The sequence below is a fragment of the Peromyscus maniculatus genome, chromosome 5, assembly GCF_049852395.1.
Source record: "Peromyscus maniculatus bairdii isolate BWxNUB_F1_BW_parent chromosome 5, HU_Pman_BW_mat_3.1, whole genome shotgun sequence".
NCBI lineage: Eukaryota > Metazoa > Chordata > Mammalia > Rodentia > Cricetidae > Peromyscus > Peromyscus maniculatus.
In genome coordinates this window covers 131170745-131196465 of record NC_134856.1, presented here as the reverse complement: position 1 = coordinate 131196465, position 25721 = coordinate 131170745, and the positions used below count along the sequence as shown (strand labels likewise).

Genomic DNA, 25721 nt, shown 5'->3' with positions numbered 1-25721 from the left:
TCTCTGATCTACCAGCATTGACCCCAATAACTGGCCTCGTGTTTGATTTTATTAATAAGAACTTTTAAGATTCCTGCTACAGTCAAGGGATGATGAGAGAAAGCTTCCTGGGAAATGTGGATTTCACGTTATCCATGAGCACAGGGGGCAGGCAGCTTGTCAATTAGAGGAAGAATGGGCCCAGCTGATTTTTGTCCTTTCTCACTGTCAGGTGAGGAGGAGGAGGCAGAGCAAGACCAGGAAGAAAAATGCTTCTGTAAAAGGTAGGTTTCTGCTTTCCTCTAGAGAGGCCATTCCATCTGCCCTGCCCCTCAGTGATGAGAGCCATGTTTCTGAGGATACAGGATGTGGAACACCCCCTAGGGTGGGTGCTGCCCATGGGGGTGCGGTTCAAGGCCGTGGAGTGATGCTGTGCCTGTGTATGGGGGACTCCCAGGTCCACCTGACAACAGGTAGCGCAGTTCTCTCTGGCCCACCCCTCTTTCAGATGACTGGTCCAGTGTCCCTCACGGTGTTGTATGGGGATGACAGGGGTTGAGGGAGGAGCGAGGAGAGTGTAAATGGAGAGATCTGGTCCCTCCATGCCACCTGCTCATTTTCAGTGTCCCGTGTGCTTGGACCCTGGCAGTTGGCATCAGAGTCCTCGCATGGGTGGTCTTCAAGAGAGGTGCCTCACTCTCCTGTGAGATCTCGGTCCTCTTCCTTATCCTACATAACTATTTCCAGGTTGTAGCGATGACAGAAAGAGTGTGGAAGAGAACCAGAATCCATCACAACCTGTGAAAATGTAAGAAATCAACCTCTTGTGAAATTATTTATACCAATTCAGGATGTGAGCTCAGGGTTTGGGGCTTTTCATACAGAAGATAGTATGCAGGGTAGGACTGAAATACAGCCCTGTCAGACTGACAATAGTATGCAGGGTAGGACTGAAATACAGCCCTGATAGACTGACAATAGGGGTACGGAGGCAGTGAAGGGGCTGTGGAACACAGGTGCCACATGCTGACAGACTGATGGGCCTCTTCACCCTCTGCCTGGGACTAATGGTTTTCCTCTGTCTTCTGCAGCCCCATCAACCCTCCTTTCCTGGACTCCACACCACACGCCTTTTGGAACTCTAATAAGAAACAGGATCAGCTTCCCATCTCTCAGCTGCTGTCTTACCTCAAGGTCTTAGAGGATCTTATACAGAGGAAATTTAGCCGAACTTTCTGGGGCATGTCCTCTGTGCTCTCTGAGTCAGTGGTAGCTACTGCCTGGGTCTCCAGGAGACCTTCCTCTGTAGCAAACCAAACCTCACCATTCTGTAATACACATGGCCCTTCCCCAGATCTACCTCTGGGCCAAGGACCTCCACAGATTTCTCAGTCCCAGCCATTGTCCCACCAACTTGTGACACAAAACATGGTGGGTGTGACAGAGGTCCAGACATTCAACAGCCTCCCAAGCTCTATACCAAACCTAATGTCTTCTTCGTCCAAGAGCAGGGCCTGTGGAACAACATGTTTTAACACTGGGATGAAGGTATTGGCATCCTGGCAGCAGGATCTGGAGTGGAAAGACACCATAGGCTCTAATGTCCAAAATCATCAAGCAGCCATTAGCCGGCCCACTCACAACTTGCCCAGGGACATCCCACCCGCTGAAGCTATCAGGTCGGCCTCCATCCCTCCTGAGCATTGTCAGTTCCTCCAGCACCATGAGGAGTCACAGAGTGAATACAGGATGACAGAGGTGAGAACACAAGGCCCCCCCTTCAGGTTCCTCCCATCCCGGGAACTGACGCAGCTGCAGGGACGCTTCCCAGCAAACAGTCGTCGCCAGTCTAAGGACAAGCCTGAACTCCCCCAGCCTGCCCAGCCCTCCATCCTCTACTACAAAAGCTGCAAGTTGAGTCAGATGATGGAGACTACGCCCTCAGGGATGCCCTTAAAGAAGGACCCAGCAAAACGTAAAATACACGACCCCAACAAGGAGGGCCCCAGTTTTAGGGCCAAAGCCTTGCCTTGCACTTCAAGCAGCACCCCTGGGCAGGGTCTGGAGCCCAGAAACCCTGAACTGAGGACAGAGCAGCAGTCCTATGTGAACACCACCCAGGACCTTTCCTTCCTTGACCCCAAAACCCAAAGGAAGCTGGACTCAAGCATCAAACAGCTTCCCGTGAAACGCAGATGGAAATCTTATCTACAGACTCTTTTGTCAAGTGATCTCACCCAACCAGGGGTTCCAGCCTCATTCCGTCCCCAGCCTGTGTATCCCACCTCACCCTCCTCTGTTTCTAAGTCAGAGTACTGTCCCAAGACTGCCACAATCCTGGAAAAATTGCATCACCAAGATCCAGGAGGGACAAGGGTAGAAACTGTGTCAGCGTCCAGGCTGCAGAGTCCTCTGTTTGCACACTCACCTTCAGAGGTTCAGAAGATGCAAAGAGCCACTCCAGCAGCTGCCAGCCATGGGCCTGCCAGGGCCCATCCAGATACATGGCAGAGCAACCTAAGCACTCGAGCCAAAGATTACTGTTTCCTGGCAAGAACCCAGAAGAGCAGGATTGTCCAAGGGATTGGAAAAGGCAGCCTGCAACCAAGGACCAGCCCAAGAATGGTCAGATATGAACCATGGAAGAGGTTTGAGAATGTGGCCTCAATACATCCCTATTGGAGTGGTACAATGGTGGATCCTGAAGTAAGGACCCCATCTTCAGTGGCCAAACAGACCAACAGAATAGTGGAGGTGATAAGAGAGACACCTTCTCCATGGAAAGTGATCCTTGGGGCCAGCCAGATTCCCAATGGCCAAAATATCAATAACAATCTCAGAGACTTTGAATCTGTAGAGGCCAATAGAAACCCAGGCCATTTCCAAACATGTCCACAGCGCTCAAGTGGCCCGGCTCTAAAACCACAGGTGCTTAGAGAGGTTGGCTTCAAATCAAATAAGCAGCTGCCATCATGGCCTGCTAGGCTCCTTCCAGACAGTCAAAGTACTGTGTGCCCCACGACAGTCAGTTTGCCTACACAGCACTCAGTTCCCAGATTCCAGAACAGATCCAAAAATCCCAAGACTTCTCAGGGCCTAGGTGATGTATTCAAGAGGACAGATCAAACCCAAAAGACTCAGAAGCTCAGTGTCCCCAAGGATAAGATTCAAGCAAGTAATCACAAAATATTTCCTCCCAGTGAAGAGAGGAAGGATTGTATGAGATCCAGAGCCAAAAGCCAGGGAGAAAATCTTGGGAGAATGGGGCTCTCCCAAGCCTGGGGCCTCAATTGCTCTACCCAACCCCAGGATACAGTCATTACTGAGAGTCAGCCCTGCCCTGATAAGCCAGAAAACAAGCAGGCTCCTACAGGAAGCTTTCTCAAGAAAATGGTAAGGAATATTCTACAATACCTCAACCTCAGCACCAAAGACAAGAAGCAGGGGGATTCTCTGAGGAATGAGAGCACTCCACCATCTACTATACAGACTAGGGAGGTAATCACAAAAGAGAAGCTCATCTACAATATGACAGCCAGAGTGCAATCTCTCATGAATGCTGTGACACAGGTCTTGATCGACAGGCTGGGCCTTGATATAGAGGACCCATCAAAGGTACAATGGTGTACACTAGAATCACTGACATCCCAGCTGGGTGCCTCTTCCTGCTTTTCTGAGGGTCTCTATGACACAAAGAAAAGCAGAACAGTGGGGAAAATGAGCTTTGGTCCCCACACCAGTTCCAAAGGACACAACCATCCACTCAGATACAGCGGAATTGGAGACAAACAGCAGTTGAGTGTTGATGCCCAGAAAGCCTGTGATCAACATCAGAACAGAGTGAAGACAGGAATGGACTTCAACCAACTCCCCACCCTCAAGGGGAAGAGCCATCCACTCCTGTACAGGAGAACTGGAGACAAGCGGCCGCCAGGCACAGCTAGCAAAACAGCCTGTGACACCGATCAAAGTAGAGTGAAGAGTGGAATGGCCTACGGTCCACACAGCAACCCCAAGGGGCACAACCACCCATTCGTATACAGAGAAATTGGAAACAAACAACAGTCGGGCGTTGTTCGTAGAGCCTGTGACCCACATCAAAGTACGAAAAAAGTAATAGGCTATGGCCATCTCAACAGCCTCAAGGAGAATGATCATTGGGTCATGTACAGAAGAACTGGAGACAAGGAGCAGTCATATGCTGCTGCCCAGAGAGCTGGTCACCCCAAATGGACTTTATCAGCACAGGCCAAGGTGCAGGTGTCTCAGGACACCTTGACCTTTGCTCACTAGTAAGTCTTCCAAAAGCTGTCTCATCCCTCAGCCATTGTTTGCCCCCATGCTTTCCTAGTAATAAACGTTGGATTTTTCCTGCAAAGGAAATCTTCTTCCTACAGGAGCGCATCCTCTGTTGCTAATGGCTCCATCCCAGATAGGAGCCGCTTCCTAGTTCATGCTGGTGCTTTTCAGTGCAGTGGTTTCTGTCTTGCAGGGATGGGGAGGGGGAGGCCAGCATTCCTTCTGCCTCAGTGCAGTCTCTGAAAGGGATGGGGCATGTGGGGAAGGCAAGGTCACTTTGAGGTGTCATCCTCACCCAGTTCCATCACTGTGCACTTATCATTCCATCGTTACAGAGACAACAGAATCTAGGGATCTTTCAGGATGAACCAACCCTGTGAAGACCCCAGCCAGGTCTGTGGCTCATTGTCTTTTCCTTACTTTGCTCCACCTTGATGTTTGTGTCACTGTGCAGGTTGGTGTGCAGAGACAAAGAGAGCCAAGGACCTTCTCATGTCACAAACTGTTCCAGCCCTCAGTTCAAAGGTGGGACAGTCTCGACAGGACAGGCACAGAGGACACCTACCCTAGGAGCCCCTACTCACCTTGATGCAGGCTGAGGAGGGGCTGAGCTCCTCTTACCTCAGCCTGGGTGACAGGGCAGTGACACTGTTCACAGTCTGCCTTCCTTTCTGACCAGAGCAGGGGCCACAATAGAACTTGCAGTGTGTGAATCGGGTGGCTCCTGAGGGCTGTGTCACACAGGCCTGCCTAGTAACTCAGGAAGTGCCTGCAGAGAAGCTGCAAACATCTCATTAGGGTCACTCAGTCCCCTCCCTGGAGACCTATATCCATCCTGCCCATGCCATCACCTGGGCCAGACCCAGAACCCTGAGACCCTCAGTCATCATGGCTTCCAACTGGGGTTCTCTACTCGGGCTAAAGCTCCAGAATGTTCATCCTAGGTAGTATGATTCTCTCCATATTTCCCAAAATTAAATAGTATAACCAATAAATGGTATTCACCTCTAATGAAAGAATATATCCTGATTTTGTGCAGTTTTAAGTGACATCTAAAACTGGTCAAATGGTTGAATGGCCTGTTTTTCTACTGGAGACTCAATACCTTCCTATGCTAATCCACTTTGCCACTGTGCTAACATCTAAATATGCATTCCTTGTGATAGTGCACCGATGCTATCTATACAGGATGCCTAAATAAATTTTTAGATGAATTACTTGATACCAGAATCTATTTAGTCTTATTCAATAAAAACCCAGAGTCAGATATCAAGGGTGGAAGCTGAAAGATCAGAGAAGTAGAACAGCAGCCACCAGAGACTTCTTACCTCTACAAAATCTCAGACCAAATGGGGGCCCTGTCTCTACGAATCCTCAGACTGAATGGGTGACAAGATCCTGTCTCCACCTGCCTTTTATTCCTGTCTCCACCTCCCTAGTGCTAGGGTTGAAGTTGTGAGCCTCCCATGTGCTGGGATCAAAGGTGTTGCCACCACTGCCTGGCTCTGTTTCTCTTTTAGACCAGTTCAATTCTGTGTAGCCCAGGGTGGCCTTGAACTCCTGATCTTCCTGTTTCTTCCCAGGTGCTGGGATTAAATGTGTGTGCCACCACTGTCTGGCCTTTATGGGTAACTAGTGGCTAGCTCCTCCCTCTAATCTCCAGGCAAGTTTTATTTGTCAGGACACAGACAAAATATCATACAACAATTACTGATGCTATATTTCTTGTGGATAATGCCCAAATCCACAATCCTTAAAAAATAATGGAAGTTAAATGACATCATAAATCAAATAGACCTAACAGAATATTCCACCAAACATAAAAGAATACATGTTCTTCTCAAAAGTCCATGGGACTTTCTCCAAAATACACCAAATATTAGGACACAAAGCAAGTCTCAATCAATATAGGTAACTGAAATCACATCTTGCATTCTATCTGACCTCCATGCATTAAAGAAAATACACAAATCCATGGACACTAAACAACATACTACTAAAGTAAGATTTATGAGGAGAAAGCAATAATTTTTTAATTCTGAGAATTAAAGAAAAATGAAAATATGACATATCGGCATCTGTGGAACACAACAAATGACAAGCAGTCTCAGGAGTGTTTATAGCACTATGGACCTAAGTCAGAGTCTGAAAGAGCTCAAATAAATAATCCAATGATGAATCTGAAGGTCCTAGAAAAGTAAGAATAAGCAACAGCCAAAAAAAATGATGAGGGAAGAGATAATTAAAATCAGGGATGAAATTAATGAAGTAGAAATTTAAATAACACAAAATGTCAACAAACCGAAGACTTGGTTCTTTGAAAGAATTAATATGGTCAAGTCCTAACCCAAACTAACCAAAAGAAAGAGAGGGGAAACATCCAAGTTAACAAACTTAGAGATGAAAGGGGAGACATTACAAGAGACACTTGGAAGACTCTAAGAATCATAAGAACACACTTTAAAAATATGTATTCCACCAAAGAGGAAAATCTAAAAGATTTAGATGGATTTCTAGATACATACAACCTACCAAAGTTAAGTAAGATGGTAAGTAATTTTTTTTTGATGGTAAGTAATTTAAATAGAGTCGTAACACCCAGCAAAATAGAAGTGTGTGATGTGTGTGGGTATGAGTGGAGGCCAGAGGGCCACTTCAGATGTCAGCTGTTACCTTCTGTCATAGGATCTGGAGATTGAACTCAGGTCATCATCAAGCAGTTTTACCTGTAAAACCATCTGGCTGGACCTCTTTTTTATTTCTTTCTTTAAATGTTTTATTACATTAATATCTCTCTCCCCCACCCCCTGTGTAAATGTGTGTGACACATAATTTAAAATCAACTAAAAAAAATCCCTGGCTGGAGAGATGGCTCAGCAGTTAAGAGCATTGGCAGCTCTTCCAGAGGACCTGTGCTCAATTCCCAGCAACCACATGGTGGCTCATAACCATCTATAATGGGATCTGATGCCCTCTCCTGACATGCAGGTGTATAGGCAGATGGAACACCATATAAATAAAATAAATCTTTAAAAAAAATTTTTTTTAAATCCCAAGACCAGGTTGGTTCAGTGAAGAACTACCATCAGTGACCCTCAAACTATTCCACAAATTAGAAAAGGGAGAAAATCCTCCAATTTCTTTTACAAAGCTAGTATTGCCCTGATACCAAAACCAGACCAAAAAAAAAAAAAAACAATGAGAGAAAGAGAGAGAGAGAAAGGAAAATTATAAATCAATGAACATCAACACAAAATTTCCCAATAAAATACAAGCAGAATTCAAGAACTCATCAAAAAAAGTCATTATGATCAAGTTAGCTTCATCCCAGAGGTTCAGGGATGGTTCAACAGATATAAATTGATAAATGTAGTCCAACCATATAAATAGACTAAAAGACAGAAACCACATGATTTATATATAAGTATCATTATACAGACAATTATATGTGTGTGTGTGTGTAGACACACATACACACATTTACATAGATAACAACAAGGAAAAAGAAGTCATGAATTTGAAAGAGAGCAAGGCAGGGAGTAGGAGTGCATGGGAAGGTGTAGAGAGAGGAAATTATGTCATTATACTATAATCTTAAAAATAAAAAACTGCTTTAAAATAATATTTTAAAAAATCTCTGGTAGCCAGGCTGTGGTAGCACATGCCTTTAATCCTAGCACTCAGGAAGCAGAGGCTGGCAGATCTCTGTGAGTTCGAGACCAGCCTGGTCTACAGAGTTAGTTCCAGGACAGTCAAGGCTACACTGAGAAATGTGGAAGTCAGAACAGCCTGCAAGGGCTAATCCTGCTTCAGCCTCTGTCCCTAGTTCCTAGCCTGGAAGACAAGCATCATATGGGACTAGACTCGAAACAGTATGAGATAGGGGCCAAAAGGAAGAAGGCCTATGAGGTCACATGGAAGTCACATTGAGATGCAACTCTCTTCACTTTTGGAACACAGGAACAAAAGAGAACTAGGCTACACAATTGGGAAACACAAGCTGAGCTGAGCTAGAAGTATCCTGAGACGACAGAGATGAGAGCATTTCTTTGAAACAGCCTCCTGCCCTGTGAAAATGAAGCTCTTCAAACAGAAAACAAAACCTTTTAGAGTATCATGGACCCTCGGAGGTCCTGTCTAGCTCCTGAGACCTCAGGTTTCATGGAGACAGGTTGGCTCACAACCAACGGCACAGATGACCTGTGGGTGCACAGCAACGCCCACCCAACATAAAGAGGGAAGCTGGTGATGGGAACATGGGCTCTGTGAGCTTTAAAGTTCTACCCTCTGGGGAGTGCGTCCCTGTCTGCCAGTTGTTCCCTGGAGGATTCAGGAGTACCTTTGATTGCTCAGATGAGTTTCAGGGTGATTGACATGGAAGGAAATTTAGCTCAACTAACTTCCTGTCAAAGAAATACCACAATTCTCTGATTAACATCCATACAGACAACACACCATGAAAGTTATGTTCTGCACAGACATCTGTCACATGAGCCATTTGACACCTATGTACCGTGACCATACATTCTGAAGGAGCATCTGCATGCCTAAGATACAGACATCTCTGAATCCATCTGCATAAAGAAGAGTCCAACATCAACATTTATGAAAACTCTTCGTTCCTAAATAATTACCAAGCCTAGAAAGAGCAGTGCCCAGAACTACCAGGGTCAATATTTTGAGGGCCTGCTGTGGATATTGCTCTGTATGCTGTGATTGCTCTGATTGGTTAATAAATAAAATGCTGATTGGCCAGTATCCAGGCAAGAAGTATAGTATAGGTGGGATAAGCAGAGAGGAGAATTCTGGGAACAGGAAGGCTGAGTTAGGCGTCACTAGCCAGACACAGAAGAAGCAAGATGTGAAGGCAGAACTGGGAAAAGATACCAAGCCACATGGTTAAACATAAATAAGAATCATGGGTTCATTTAAGTGTAGGATCTAGCTAGCAAGAAGCCTGAGCCATTAGGCCAACCAGCTTTAATTAACATAAGTATCTGTGTGTTTATTTGGGTCTGAGCGGCTGTGGGCCCAGGCAAGACTGGAGAAAACTCCAGCTACAAGGGCCCACTCAGATTTCATGTAAACCTCTAATACATATAAACCTACTGAGGCCTGGATGTTCTCCAAAAAAAATCTGGTATTATATATTGTACACAGGCATGTGTGTGCACATATATACAGGTGTGCCATTAAATGTTAGGACTATCCTACAGGGGAGTGAGAGCCTTAATGTTTATATTATGTAACTATACCAAGAGGACCAATGTTAACCTGCCAACTTGATGTCACAGAACACAGTAGGGAAAGATAAGCACCATTCACTATCAATGCCAGCTACTGCACATCCACACCCTTCCACATGAATGCGACACAGAGTCCACCTGCTCCCCATGTAAGAACCTCCACCGCAAAACCACAGCACAAATATCTGAACATAGAGCCATTATAGCTTGTGAGCACATGCATACAAGTGATACCTGTACTGTGAATACACAAACATACCAACTTTCACTAGCTAACTTTCAAAGAAAAAAAAAACCTACATAGCCTGAGTATTCACCTGCCCCTGCTACAAGTACGCACACAAAAGCCACATGTGCCTGTTACAAATATGTACATGGTGCCTATGTGCACACAATAGAAAAACAATAGGCATAAATCATAACACCAACAAGTATCTTGATAATTTTTTTATGTACCACTCTGAAACAAACCCACATAAAATCTCAGAGTCCCCAAATAACTATGCTCCACAATTCATGGATGCACAATTGGCACAGCCTCTTCATTTCTAAGGGCAAACAAGGAACCTTCTATATCTACCAGAAAACACCTGTATCAGCCATTTGACTGTATCAAGAGTCAAAATCCACAAATAACCTCGATTTATCAAATACACATGAGCAAGCACCAACATTAGGGCCACACATTCTTGCAGCATCTTCAAGGTCTCAATGAATAATAAACACAAAGATGATCCCCAAGCCCTTGTATTCCCAGACAGCACAATACACACATCCATAAAACCCACAAATGGATAGCCAAACATTCACAGGATGCAAAAAAAATATTAATCTCTCATAGATAGAACCTTGGGTTTTATGACCAGTACCAAGAGAGGAGATAAAGATACAAACATACACAAATATCTGTGTATTGTCTAATTTCTGCAGTGTCTTATATACATACAACTCCCACACACATATACATGCAAACATTCCAGTACCTGAATATATTCTTCTGTAACACACTAAACCACACCACACACTAAACCATATTCCACACCTATATAATACAGCTGCCCAATCTCACCCATATCCCATACACACCTAGAAATACACTACTATTAACCAAGCCTATAGATAGATAGATAGATAGATAGATAGATAGATAGATAGATAGATAGATAGATAGATAGATAGATAGATAGAGATATTGGTTTTTTGAGACAGGGTTTCTCTGTGTAGCTTTGTACCTTTCCTGGAACTCACTCTGTAGCCCAGGCTGGCCTTGAACTCACAGAGATCCACTGGCTCTGCCTCCGAGTGCTGGGATTAAAGGTATGTGCCACCACCGCCCAGCAAGCCTAAATATTTTTATGTAAAGCTGTTATAGTTTGTCATAGAAACAAGATTCATACTTATGTGTGGGCTATTCTTGGTTGTCAACTTGACTACATCATCTGGAATTAAAACCCAAAAATGCAGGCACACTTGTGAGAGATGTCTGCTTAATTTGAAGTAGGAAGATCTTCTAATCCAGACCTTTGAGGTAGGAATACATATCTTTAATCCAAATCTTTAATCCAGATCTAATCTGGGCCATGCCTCCTGTTGGAAGTCTATATATAAAGATGGGTAAGAAGGAAGCTTTTACACTTTACCTGCTTGCTCTAGCCTTGCTAGCAAGTCCATTCCTTCACTGGCATTGGAGTCTACTTCTTCAGGATTCCAGTGTACACTGAAGACCAGCTGAGACATCCAGCTTTGTGGACTGAACAACTACTGGTTTCTTGGTCTTTCCATTCACAGCCATCCATTGTTGGATTAACTGGACCACAGTCTGTAAGTCATTCTAATAAGTCCAATTTCTAGATAGATAGATAGATAGATAGATAGATAGATAGATAGATAGATAGATAGATAGGTAGATATTCATTTGGTACCAGAAGTGGTTCTAGAGCAACAGTTATCCAACCCTCTCCAGTCACTGAAGCTTCTCCTAGGAGCATAGAAAGTCCGGAAAGCCAATGGTATGGTGTATATTACAAACACATGGAGATAAATGCATTTGCTTATCCTGATTCACCAATTGTGGGTGGCAATGGATTTATTGATTCTGTATATAAAACTTGTGAAAGTTTGTGAGAAAAGAAGGAATATGATTATGCTAGTTGGTTGCTCTTAGCATGATTGGATAAATTGACAAAGGATAGGGATGAGCTCCATGTAAAACTAACCAACTTCTAGCATCTCAGAATACAGTGAAGGACAACAATGAACTCAGTGATTAAATTGACTGGCTCCAGATGGGCATAAACAGTCTAAAGCAGTGGTTCTCAACCTGTGGGTCTCTACCCCTTTGGGGGTCAAATGACCTTTTCATAGGGGCCACTTAAGACCATATACAGATATTTACATGTGATTCATAACAGTAGCAAAATTACAGTTATGAAGTAGCAATAAAAATAATTGTATAAGCCGGGCGGTGGTGGCGCACGCCTTTAATCCCAGCACTCGGGAGGCAGAGCCAGGCGGATCTCTGTGAGTTCGAGGCCAGCCTGGGCTACCAAGTGAGCTCCAGGAAAGGCGCAAAGCTACACAGAGAAACCCTGTCTCGAAAAAACCAAAAAAAAAAAAAATAATAATTGTATAATTGGGGGTCACCACAACATGAGGAACTATATTAAAGAGTCACAGCATTAGGTAGGTTGAGAACTAGTGGTCCAAAGCTTTCTAAGTGTATCTTGGAAGAGAATCTTCTTTCCAGCAGCCACAGAGTTCAAGTTGTGGAAAATCAAACCAAAACCCTCATTATAAGGTTGGCTGAATTACAGGAAAACTCAAGTTCCAGCCTCAGAGAGTGTCAGCGGTTAAAATAAGGGCATTAATTGGTAAAGAATGGGGTCCTGTAACTTGAGATGGAGATGTGTGGGGGGACCCTATTGAAGGTGAGAACTTTGACTCCTCAGATTTCTCAAAGGTTTATCTCACCTGAGGAAGTAGTATATCTACCCTCAGCCCTAGCCATTGATATATTGCTCTTTTCATTTTTGACTGAGGAAATTAATCCTTCATTGTCTGCTAAACCAACAGTGACTTTCTCTGAAGGACATGCCAGGTAAGTCAATACTGACATCCCTCAGGGCCCACCAATAGACCTATAACCAGATGCAATGCAATGCAGTCTCCTAAAGGGGAGATAGAAAGTATAATTCATGAAGAGGTGCACCACACTACTAAAGAACTTGATGAGCATACGAATACATTCAAGAAGAAGTCTGAGGAATATGTGTGGGAGTGGATTTTAAGTGGGTAAGATAATGGTGGGAGGAACATAAAACTGAATCAGGCTGAGTTTATTGATATAGGCCCTCCAAGTGGAGATTCTAGGTTTAATAGGGAAGCTTTCACAGTTTAAAAGGGTGTCAAAAGTTTGTTTGACTACCACAGCCTAATCTAGTCAGGATGACAAAGGGTACAGACCAGTCAAGAGTGAAGGTGTGAGTCACGCCTCCAGGAAAAGAGCCAAGACCTGCTGAGCTGCTTGCCTAGGATGGGGAAATACCATAGAGGAAGGTAGTTACAACAAATAACAGCAAGCCCACATTACCAGTTGCAGAAAAGAGGATTATAATTGACCTGAGTATTTCTGTTGTATTTTGTTAAGAATGCATTTGTACAGATATTTGTGTCTTCTTTCATCAATTTCTTTACTGTGTGATGTAACATCAATTAAGAGAATATCAATGGTTATCATATCTAAGTTTGAAATACTAAAAGAATGTCCCTCAAGGGACATTGCCACCTATTCTAAATTTATAATGCATTTGTAGTTGTATGAGGGATAGTTATATCATGTTAGGGGTAATTATGATCTGGTTAAGTATGACCTAGTTACTGTTTTCATTTGGAAATTAATCATGACATAAGGAGACATGATTGTGTGTCAAGTTGACAATGTGTGGACTTGTGATGGTTACTCTTAGTAGTTAGCTTGAATACATTTGGAAGTGACAAAACCCAAAAATGGAAGGCACATCTGTGAGGGATTTCTGTTTGATCTGAGGCAGGAAGATCTACTTCTAATCTAGATCTTGAGGTGGAAGGGCAATACTTATGTCTGTCAAGTATTTGCTTACAGTGAAAGGGCTCAACACTGTCTAATCCAAAAACTGATTTCTGATTTTCATCCTGTGGGCTACATACTAAGTGGTTACTTGGTGGTCTGAAGCTTCCAGAAGAGGTAACTGGAAATTAGGTTATCATGCTGGAGAATGCAGACATCTCAGCACTGCACTGGTTGGACACATTAGGATTGCTTCCTAAAGAATAATATGGACATGGCAAGAAGATTCATGGATCTCCCAAGAAAAGCCTACTTTTCAAACACTCTCTCCTCTTTTGTCTCTTAGAAACATGTATTTACCTGAATATAGGTTCTGAATTTTGCAAAGAAAGTATAAACATTGTGAAAATGTTTAAAAAGCCTACATCTGCTGGAAGGATGCAGGGATTGGGGTGAGGGTAATAATGAAGGTCTACTGAAGAATGGCATCCATGAAGCCAGTGTGCTATGAATATGAGAAACAATTTTAAATTTTCCTAGAGGTAAACACCAACCATATGGCAATCACCAATACCATGAATGCATCATTTGAACTGGCCCCAAGACTCTAATGAACCTGCCACAACCCTCTGTCAGCCCTCTGCCCCTCTCCCACTGCAGAATGTTGTATGCCACATTCTGGAGCTGTTTACCTTCAAACTCTGCCTAGCTGTGGCTGGATCTCTTGATCATCTGTCACAGATTGGTGACACTCTGTGTCCTTGACTTGAGTTTTCTTATCATGGACCTTAGTAAACAGGCATGGTTACTGTCTTGACCTGTGAGAATATCTTCAGAAGGTAAGTTTGGACTGTCAGAGTAGGAGACCTGAATCCTTGTCACCTTTAAATTATTGAAAATCAAATTTGATAGTGAAGATGACTGGCTAGGTGAAGAGAGAAGAGAACAGCTCTGGACTGCCTCAAGGACATGTCTGTCAATAGGGAGGCTGGCGAAGCCTATGGCAGGATGAGCTGAGTGCTTAAGGGAGATCAAGATGCCAAGGGAAATAGACTGGGTCAGGAGAAAGGGTGGGAAGACCAAGACCTTCCTGTATGGGAGGCAGGTCCTGTGAACACAGTTCATGGGTGTGATGGAGTGATTCACTATGGTGGTCCAGAGAAGGTTCATAGGAAACAGTTGAGCCTTGAGTCATTTTTTCAGGCTCCTAGAACTTGGTTGTGTGTGTGTGTGTGTGTGTGTGTGTGTGTGTGTGTGTGTGTGTGTTTTAAAAGATTTATTTATTTATTATATATACAGTGTTGTTTGCAATGTATCCCTGCAGGCCAGAAGAGGGCACCAGATCTCATTACAGATGGTTGTGAGCCACCATGTGGTTGCTGGGAATTGAACTCAGGACCTCTGGAAGAACAGCCAGTGCTCTTAACCTCTGAGCCATCTCTCCAGCCCTAGAACTTGTTCTATAAGATTATGGGTCTTGGGGATTTGAGTGGACCATGCCAGATCTTGGGAGACCGGTGCAGACAAATGACCAAGGCAGGAAATAGCTCAATGGGGTCTTCTCTGTGGGGGGTAGAGGTTACTCCACCAACTAGCAGCCCAGAGTTCCCTCATCCCGATGAAGGAAGGCTTCTCCTTTATCAGTTAGCTGGTATCTTTGATTCTCTAGGAGCAGAGCACTAAGGAAACTTCAACTAGCAACAAGATGGAGATTGTTTTGAACTACTAGATACTGTTTTTAACAAACTCTCAATCATTCTATTTTACAAAGAAAGACTTGGGAGCCAGATGCTGGGGTGAAAGTCAGCTAACAAGACTTCTCCAACTCAATGTCCCTCCCTACTACTTCCTGTGCATCTCTTTCCATCCTCCTGACTCCCTCTTACTTTCTGTGGTTCTTCTTGTTCACTTTCTGCCAACTGGTTGCTTGCTCCACCTCTTGGCCTATGGTGGATTTTATTTAGTCCTGTTTACAATATTCAAGTAGAAAACTCTTGGGTTAAAGGTGTGTGCTAGGGCTGAGCCACACCACAGCTAGAAACAGGATTTTCCAGTAAATAATGCAATCTCAGGGTTCACAGTGTGACCAAATATCCTGCAACAATTAGACCTATTTTGAAAACACCACCTTCAAGGTGTTGTCTTGGAACTATCTGTGCAGTTCCCTTAGCTCACTGCACTATGACAGGAAGTCTCCCTTCCGTCATGTGCAGTGCCGTGGTTTTGATGGGCTCTGAGGTGGCTGGATCCTTTTCCAGAGGCTTAGAGAGAAGCGTTTGTCTTGGAACATGTTCTATGTTGCTGTTAAGCAGAGCTAGAATGGGTGCCCTGGCCTTTTGGACTTGGCTCTCTTTGATGTGGTCCTTGTAAGTTCCTGCTTGAACAGCAATGAGCTCCAGGAAACTATGTATCACTTGGCACCTGGCTCATGCCTGAATCCGGGGAAGTCATTCCTTTATATATGGGTGTCATTTCCATGAGCAGGTTCTGGCATGGCCAGTAGCTGTGATAATGCCAAGAAACCTCTTGACAGCCCCTCCACTCACCATTCCCTGGCCCTTCACAGCCTTCCACAGCCTACCAGGCTTGCAAGGACAGGGCGTCAGGGAACTGCATGGCTGTCTTACACACCAGTGCTGTGGGAAGAGCTCCCAACCATGGTGGGGACCAATGACCACCAGGGCAGTGTGAGGATGCCAGAATCTATCCCATTGCTGTTTCCTGTGGGAGGCATTAGGAGGGAGAGCAGAAGCATGGGTAGAAGATGCTACAGAGTCACCTCCAGGATTCCGGGTGCTGACTTGGAGGATTGCACAGACGTGTTTTTGGTTTGTTGTGCTGGACTAGAAATGGGGGAGGTTTGAGAGTGTGGAAGGAACAATCAGAAGGGGATGAGGTCAGTATCTGAAATCTGCCACCTTCATAGAGGCCCTTCTAGAAACTGTCCCCCATTGATGGTGCCTTGCCTTCTGTGAGCATAATCACTGGGATGGTGGTCCAGACCAAGTAAAGTGATCCATCTCTGGGAAGAGAGCTGGAATACTTGTGAGTTTTCTACCAGGGATTCCAGATAAGTTTATTAAGGTACACAATATTTTGGGGAAAACAATACCACCACATCTCCTCTCTTTTTGTCTAAAATTAAAGAAAGCTTATAACTAATACAAGAAAAACTATCTAATAAGTATATACAATATATACAGACAAAAATTACATTAATTTTGTCTAGTCCATTAACATTTGACAGATTCAGATAAAAACTCCATTATATATATTAACAATGTCCAGTCCAGTAACATCTGATAAACTCAGACCAAAAAATTTTCATTACTTATCTTATTTAAAACAAGTAGTTCCCTTTTAAAAGTAGATTACACCTCAGAGGTGGGAACGCTGAGGGCTTCTCTCCACAGACAGGGATCAGGGAATCTTGGTGGATGGAGAGGAAGATCCCTGCTGGAACAGTGCTCAGCCAGATGAACCCAGCATGAGATTCCCTCAGGGAAATCTGCAAACAGTACAGTCTCCTTGACACTGCCCTGTTGAGACTTACTGAGACTACAGAGCTGTCCTCCTCCATCCATTCTCTCTTTTATCTCCCCAACATCTTCTCTGGGATCAAGCACGTCTGTCGAACCTGGTGCCTCCCTGCCTACATTTGCAACCCTTCTGTTCCCCTACCAGCTCTCCATCCAGCACCCCAGTTATTCTGGGAGCCCCCAGGACCCCTTATAACAGCAAAGGTCCCTCCTGGCAGCCCTCTAGTGCTGCCCACCTTGCCTGAGTTGATTTGGTAGCAGGAGGTGGGTGCTACTGTGTCTCTGAACATGGTACAAGTTGAGACACCAGGAAGGCCTGCCCAGCCTGCCTACAATACCAACCTGCTGCTCACACAGGCCTTCTTCAAATGTTGTGTCCCTGAGGTCCTTGTGACAGAACCTGTCGTGAACACCTTCGTGAATGTCCCAGTCACTGTAACTAACTACCCAGCCCCTTAAGGAGACTTGGGTCCTGGGCCCTCACCCTATTGCCACAATGCCAGTCCAGCTAGTCTCTGTAGTATCCCCATTCAATACAGCACCACCTCCTCAAGGGGCGTATGGAGAGAGTATCCCAGCCAACCTCCATGCCAGCCCCCCAGAAAACTACTCGTCCAAACTGGACAGCGTCTATGGGAACTTCCGGCGCTGGCAGCACATCAAGACTCTGGTCCAGCGGCACCTGTCCCAGACTCCTGACGTGGCAGCTTTATCCTGCTTCCTCGTGTGAGTGTCGCCTGTGCCTGGAAGGTCCTACTGGGTCTCCAACATGATGAGTGTGAGATGGACAAGAAAGGTGCTGAAGGTGATGGGGCCACTCCAGAGAATGAGAGGACTGGATTAGACAGAGGTCCTGGTGTCTTGTGAGATACAATTCAGATTTAGTCCTGACTGATATAGAACATTATTTTCAGGTGTGTTACTCTTGTTTATGTTGCATTTGTTTAACTCTGTGAAGCTGTGTTATTGTGCCTGTGTAAAACACCTTATGATCTAATAAAGAGCTGAATGGCTGAGGTAGGAGAGAGAAATAGGCGGGGCTGGGAGGCAGAGAGGGTAAATAGAAGGAGAAATCTGGGAGGAAAATGAGAGGAGCGAGAGGAGGAGGACTCCAGGGGCAGCCACCCTGCCACACAGCCAGCCATGGAGTAAGAGTAAAGATTTACAGAAGTAAGAGAATGGGGAAAGCCCAGAGGCAAAAGATAGACAGGATAATTTAAAGTTCAGGAAATCTGGTAAGAAACAAGCCAAGCTAAGGCCAGGCAATCATAATTAAGAATAAGCCTCTGGGCCTTCTGGAGCCCACTATCTATGTTGAGGCACCTCATGCAGCCTTGAGGCAGGGGGAGGGACTTGGACTTGCCTCTACTGGATGTGCCTCCCCAGGGGAGGCCTTGCCTTCTTGTGGGGAAAGAATGTGAGTGGGTTGGGAGGGAGGCTGAGGGGGGTGGAAGGAGGGAAGAGGGGGATCTTTGGTGTGTAAAATGAATGACATTTTTTTCTTAAAAAAAAAAAAAAAAAAAACAGGGCGGTGGTGGCGGCGCACGCCTTTAATCCCAGCACTCGGGAGGCAGAGGCAGGTGGATCTTTGTGAATTCGAGGCCAGCCTGGTCTACAGAGCGAGATCCAGGAAAGGCACAAAGCTACACAGAGAAACCCTGTCTCGAAAAACAAACAAACAAACAACAACAACAACAACAAAAAGAAGGCCCTAAATATTTGTGTGTGATTTATTTGGGAGTTGGGTGGCGGGCCCCCCAAAAGAGCAAAAAACAACAACACCTGACACAATATGATGGTCCTGTTTATCTTCTGGCATGGACCTAAGTGTTTACAAACCAGGCCACAACTCAGGAAAAGGTGCAGACCTGAGAGAGACCTGTGCATGTGTCCACACTCCACCGTTATGGGGAATTTCTCATAGGACAGCCAGGTGATAGACCCTCCCTGGGGTAATCTTTGGGGTCCTCACTCCATTTTTATTCTCTGCAGGCATCTGCACCATTGCCCCAGTCATTAACCCTAGGTTCCAGATCATTCTGTATATTTTGTCAGTCAGTTCAGCCATGTGACCAGGCAGACTAGGTGAATGCAACCACACACTGTCTTCTCATGGTTCTACAGGCTAGAGCCCCAGACAGTGCCTTGCAGAGTCAGTTCTGGTGAAGAGTTACCATGACTGACTCAGCTGTGTTACCACATAGGAATGAGAGACTCTGGGAGCCCCTTCAGCATTCCTAGAAGGGAATTAAGGGAGCCCCACATTCATGACCTAAGCCTGACAACCATCCAAGCCCCCATTTCCAATGACCTTTGCTTTGGAGATTAGGGTCTCACCATGGAATTCTGGAAAATAAATCAATCTTCCATGCACAGTGGCATGGAGGACACACAGGACAATCAGAGAGACAGATACAGCCCTTGGTATTAGTGTCTGGTGCATGGTGGGGTCCTAGAGGCTAAAAATCTAAACCAGCATGATGACAAAAGTGTTTACTTGCCTGGGTGAGCTGATGATGGAGGATGGGCTGTGGACTGTGAGTGGGAAGTAAGCACTGTGCTTCAGTCCCCGGTGGATTCCAGCTGATGCCTGGTGGAGGCCCACTGGGAATTTGGAGACCTCTAGCTGGCACTAGAGCCCATGATTCGCTTGGACTGTGCTTCCTGGGAGTCTGACACATGACTCCCCCTTTCCCAGGCCTTGGCATCATGAATGTGCAGTCAGGAGCAAAGACCTGGCTCAGTAGTTACCTGCTGATCTAGACCTGCGCTGATGCTGTTAGCAGGCTATTTGGTATCTCTGGGCCTGTTTCCTGTGCTAGGCGCGAGGCTTGCCTGTGTTCATGGCTCTGGAATCCAAATTAGATGGGAGTCGGTGGCCAGCAGCAGAGTGGCTATCATGCCCAGACAAGTGCAAACCCTTGTCAACACAAGCTACTCCTCCACAGTGGTCTGGGGCCAGGATTGGAGAGGAGCTATGTTACCCGCTACCCACCCAAATAGCTCCAGGGTCCCTCCAAAGCCACAACACTGCCTTCTCTCAGTCACCTCTGCTCCTCTCCAAAAGGCATGGTCAATGAAAGCTGTTCTTGGGATTGAGGTAGGCTGGCCTCAGCAGCCTCATGCCTCCCTGCTCTGTACTCAGGCCAGTGTCAAGGTAAGAGAAGACCCTAGAAATGTGTCTTCTCCCACAAGCCAAGTACTTAGTGGACTCAATGACATTCTCAGCAATGAACTGCCCATTCATTTGCCTCCTGCATCCAGCCTCCTGGGGGCAGCTGCTCTTCATCACACTAAGAAGGTATCCAGAACTCTACAGACACTGGATACAACTTAGTTCAGTAGCTACTAATAATGCCATGTGAGAACACTGTGCCCCAGGCCTGGCAAGGCCCACTCACCTCTCTAAAGTGGAGCACCATCTCAGGGGTCCAGCCAAAGTGACACGCATTCTTCTCCAGCTCGCTGGCACTGTCCTGTCAGACAAAAGACAGGCTTGGCTCTGATGAAAAGTCCTCACACCAAGGGTCCCTTCCCTTCCCTTCCTGATTTGCTGGACCAGCATGTAGCGGGGCTAGGTCTCCTGGCCTGGGAGGAAATCAGGGACATGGAGCATGTAGCAAAACCAGCAGCAGTCAGAGGAAGTTAAGGAGTAAGGGGATGCAGCTGTCCTTGGGGACACTGCCCAGACCAGGCTTCCCACACTGTGATCCGCTCTGAGTCCCAGGATACAGGAACCACATGGCCCTAGAGCTACCATCTTGCCTCCCCATACTTACTCCATCAAGGTCATCCACCAACCTGGGATCACAGGTTCCACTAGTAACAGTCTCTCTGATGAAAGAACTCTTCCCCCATTCGGAAAACCATCTCCCCTGCCCCAGTAACCAAAATGGAAAGACACATGGGCAGAGCAGGAAGTTGTGTGCCCCAGCAAATGTCTTGTTGTGCCCTCCCTCCAATATGGGGCAAAATGGGGCTTCTTGTCCCTAGGCAGCTTTGGGCATCATCTTGGCTCACACTCCCGCTCTGAGCAGGATGCTGTGACATCTAACCCCAGGCCTTATTCCTCATCACTAAGATTTCCTGTGGAGAAACCTACAAGCATTTACTTACCTTCTCCTGTGCCAGACAGAGGTCTCTACAATGGGCATGCAGGCACACCACCACCTGAACTTCCTCCACGATACAATGCTGCAGCTGTGCCAGTGTGTGCCAGTCTGTATCCAGCTGATTCCCATCCCATGCCCCGGAGTGCACAGAGTGCATGCCTCAACACTTAAAAGCAGACAGACACACGAAAAAGACTCTCTTCGTGATTTTGAAATACAGCAGAGGCAAGTGGATCTCTGTGAGTTCAAAGCCAACCTGGTCTACAAATCAAGTTCCAGGACAGCCAGGGCAGTCACGCAGAAAAACTCTGTCTCAAAACAACAACAACAAAACAAAACAAACAAGCAAAAGCAAAAAACAAATAACTACTTTAAAAGATTTGGGGGGTAGAGATATGGCTCAGCAGTTAAAAACTGACTGCTCTTCTAGAGAACCCAGGTTCAATTCCCAGCACCCACATGGCATCTCACAACTGTAACTCCAGTTCCAAGGAATCTGGTACCCACACAGACAAATATGCAGGCAAAACACCAATGCAATGAAATAAAAACAAATAATCTGAAAGAAAGAGAAAAAAGGAAGGAAAAGAAAAAGAGAGGGAAGGAAGGAAGAAAGGGAGGGAGGGAGGGAGGAAGGAAGGAAGGAAGGAAGGAAGGAAGGAAGGAAGGAAGGAAGGAAGGAAGGGGTAAAGATATGGCACTCGGCTGGTGCTCCCCTGCTGTGCCACAGCTCTCCCACTGACTAACATGTGCCCACTTTAGCCAGCCCCTTCCTGCTGCTTCTGTGGCCTCTAACCTTCATCTTCTGCTGTCTGCTCTAGCTAAACTTTCACAGGTTATACAGAAGGTGATGCTTCAGGATTGTTCCTTCTGAACTCACGGACATGTTAAATTGCATTCCCCATAAATGGAATGGTTATCATGTGTCAATTGGAAATGACATTGGAAATGCATAAATAATGAAATGCCTCAGCCCACCTTCGCCACCCCACAGACCTGATTTTGTGTAACTCCATTGCCTTCCCCATCCACTGGAGCCACTTTCTTCTTGAAAACCTGACTTGTCTGCTGGGCTGGCAGGCAACAGCATAGTCTTCGCACTCCATTCCCCATTCTCCTCTTAAATCTCCTCCAGCCTTGGTGTAGGCTATGAGGAGAGGCTGTGTGTGCCTCTCTGAAATTCTTTTCAGATGGTACAATCTGGGTGCACAAGCTGATCTCAGTGGTGACTACATTCTGGGGTGCCTTGTAGGACAAATGTTTTTCAGAAGAAATACATTCTGAAGATGTGTTACCTAAGGACACACCCTTGGAGGTCATGCTGGTCTCCCAAAAGCTGCTGCTCACAAGCTGAGCAGCCACAGGAGCATGCTGGGGATCTGTGTTGGGAGGAAGAATTCTCTTCTGCTGGCAGCATGGGATGTCAGGCATGCTGTGTCTTTTGCATCCCTTCTTCCTGGCAAGGTTGGCACTGTCACACACGTGGTCTTTGGCTGACAAGGCGAAAATGTGAAGAGCAGGCTCATTCCCTGTCCTCTTTAGGGGGCGATGGAAGGTGGGAGGACTTACAGGTGTCATGGCAACATCATGCCACACAGACTTCATCTGATGGCTAGTGTTGTCCCTCCAGGGTGACTGATGCTTTAAAATTAGGTAAGTTGCCATGATGTTATTGAATTTTTTTTTTTCATGTAAAGAGTCTCTAAGGTCCTTGGCATTGTAACCCATGGCCGACATAGCCACCATGATGCTGGGAGTTGGGGTGCTGGGGTGTGTCCCTAAAGAAGATGCCAGTGTGAAAAGTCCTTCACTGCCCTTGAGCCACTGCTGCTGCATAACATCACATGTCTCAGGCCTCTGCTCAGGGCACAATGAGGTTTACAATGCTGTGAGAAAGCATGGGCGGAATGAGCACTCGGTATGCAGCATCTTCTCCTTCATCTGTGAATAGGTCTTTGCCTCAAATGGGAAGCGCCCTGTCACCATTGTGTATAAAACCACTCCCATGCTCCAGATGTCATTTGCCTGGGCATCATATTCTACATCAGTGAAAATCTCTGGAGCACAATACTCAAGGGTGCCACAGAATTCCTTGAACCTCTGCCCAGAGGTGACTTTGATGGCCAAGCCGAAGTCACACAGTTTGACGCTTCCTTTGCCATCCAGCAGGATGTTGTCTGGTTTGATGTCCCTGTGTGCAATGCCATTCTCGTGGCAGTAGTGAACAGTACACACCATCTGTGTGAAGATGCGGTGGGTCTCTTCCTCCTGCAGACAGCCCACTTTCTCAATACGGCTCACCAGATCTCCCCCAGCGGCATGTTCCATCACCATATAGGTATGTTCTCGGGTCTCGATGATATGGAACAGTTTGATAATGTTTGGGTGGTCCAGTGACTTAACGATATCTATTTCAGTCATGATAACAGAATCGTTCTTCTCGCCCCTTTCCAGGATCTTGACAGTAACCCAAACCCCTGTGTGGTGGCAAGCCAGCTTCACCTCAGCAAAGCTGCCTTTGCCAAGGGCCCTGAGGAACATGTAATGATCTGTGAGGGTCACCCCTTCCCCCCTTCTCTGCATCACCACCTCCTTCCCCCCTTCTCTTTCCTGCAACTTGAGGACTTCAGTCATAATGCCAACTGATAAAAGCAGAGTTTCCAAAATTAAAAACAGGTCTACGAGGCAAGTTTATAGCTACAAATTCCTATTATCACAAAATTAGAGATGTGTCAAACAACCTCATAATACACTTCAAGGTCATGGAACACAGAAGAAACTAAAGCCCCAAACAGTAGGTGACAACAGATGATAACGATCTGAGCTAGAATTAATGATATGCAAACCAAAAGAGTAACATAAAGAGTCAAAGAAACAGTCAGTTGTTTGAAATGATAAACAAAATTGACAAAACCATTACCCAAACTAACCAAGAAAGGGAAGACACAAATTAATAAAAGCAGATGCCAAAGAAAGCAAAATTAGAACAGATATGACTCAAATCTACAGCAGTGGTTCTCAACCTTCCTAATGTTGTGACCCTTTAATACAGTTCCTCATGATGTGGTGACCCCCAATCATAAAATAATTCCATTACTACTTCATAACTGTAATTTTCCGCTATTATGAATCATAATGTAAATATCTGTTTTCTGATGGTCTCAGGTGACCCCTGTGAAAGGGTTGTTTGACTCTCCCCCAAAGGGTTGTGACCCACAGGTTGAGAACCATTGACCTAAAGACTCATTAGGAAATAGTTTGTAAATCTATACTTCATTAAATTGTAAAACTAGAAGAAATGGACAAATTTCTAAACACATATGACTTGCCAAAAATGAACAAAGACATATAAAATACCTAGATAGATAACAACCAATGAAGTTGAAAATTAAAGAAATTTAAAAAAAAGGCCCAGGACCAAATATACTCATGGATGAATCCTATTAGATATTTAAAGAGGACCCAGTCTTCCTCAAAGTATTGAATAAAACAGAAGGGCAGGGACACTTTCCAACACATTCCACAAAACCAACATTACCCTTGTACAAAAGCTATACAAAGGGGGCTGGAGAGATGGCTCAGAGGTTAAGAGCACTGGCTGCTCTTCCAGAGGACCCAAGTTCAATTCCTAGTACCCACATGACAGCTCACAACTCTCTACGGCTCCAGTTCCAGGAGATCCAGCACCTCAAAAGACATACATGTAAATAAAACACCAATGCACATGAAATTAAAAAAAAAACTTTTAAAATAAAAAGCTAGATGAAGACATAATAAACAGAAAAAAATGTCAATTTCCTTAAACATAGATGTGAAATCCTTAATGATGATATTTAATATTCACACCAAATTCAACAACACATTAAAAGCTTCTATTCAAGAATGTAAGGATGGTTCCATGTATACAAATTGATAAATACAGTATGCAACCCAAGTCAAAAACCACATACTCAGCCATAAGAACGAAGTGTCATTCTCAGGAAAATATACGGGACTGGAGATGACTGTGTTACATGAGACAAGCCAGTCCCACAAAGACAAATACCACTGGTTTTCACTCATATGCAGAGTCTGGGGGTTTGGAGGAGCATGAACATAAAAGAGGAATCTCTGGGACGTGGAAGAGGGCTGTGGCCGGGTTGCCCGAAATGGTCCACAAAGTGCTTTGCAGGGGTCTGAGTTCCCCACCACGCACAGTCTACAGTGTGCTACATAGGGGCTTGGGTGGCTCGGAATTACAGTAGGGACAAGGGCCGATGTCCTGACACCTATCCAAAGTGGTTTACACAAACAACACAAGTGAGGGAATGCATCAAAGCACGCAGTCTAATGGCAGACGGCAGCAGACAAGACTGTACCTAGGTGTTTGGAGGAGTAAACCAGGAAGTACCTCTCCTGATTTCGTGCCTCTTGCCAACTCCGCCTCAAATGTCTCCGTAGAAAAAGCTCTGCCTTCAAATCACAAGTCAAGAACCAATCGCCTCAGCAACCCCGGCCTACT

At 45.3% G+C, this 25721-nt stretch overlaps 1 protein-coding gene and 1 pseudogene across 3 annotated transcripts in view; one reads left to right on the top strand and one right to left on the bottom strand.

The window, feature by feature from the left end:
• LOC121829617 (spermatogenesis-associated protein 31E1-like) overlaps window positions 1-4362 on the top strand; it is a 7213-nt gene extending 2851 nt beyond the window's left edge. Inside the window, exons 2-4 of one of the 2 annotated variants that reach the window (XM_042278463.2) lie at window positions 212-263; window positions 727-787; window positions 1491-4362. In XM_042278463.2, the coding sequence (XP_042134397.1) occupies window positions 212-263; window positions 727-787; window positions 1491-4272 (2895 nt within the window). In that variant the 3' untranslated portion in view covers window positions 4273-4362. Of the gene's footprint in view, window positions 1-211; window positions 264-726; window positions 788-1070 lie in introns of both variants that reach the window. The other variant, XM_042278462.2, reaches the window with a different exon arrangement.
• LOC143273495 (sperm motility kinase X pseudogene) lies at window positions 3509-25721 on the bottom strand (annotated as a pseudogene). The gene is made up of 4 exons (XR_013051646.1): window positions 22217-25721; window positions 20510-20584; window positions 4863-5047; window positions 3509-4517 (listed from the first exon to the last, which is right to left on the bottom strand). The product of XR_013051646.1 is annotated as a sperm motility kinase X pseudogene (transcript).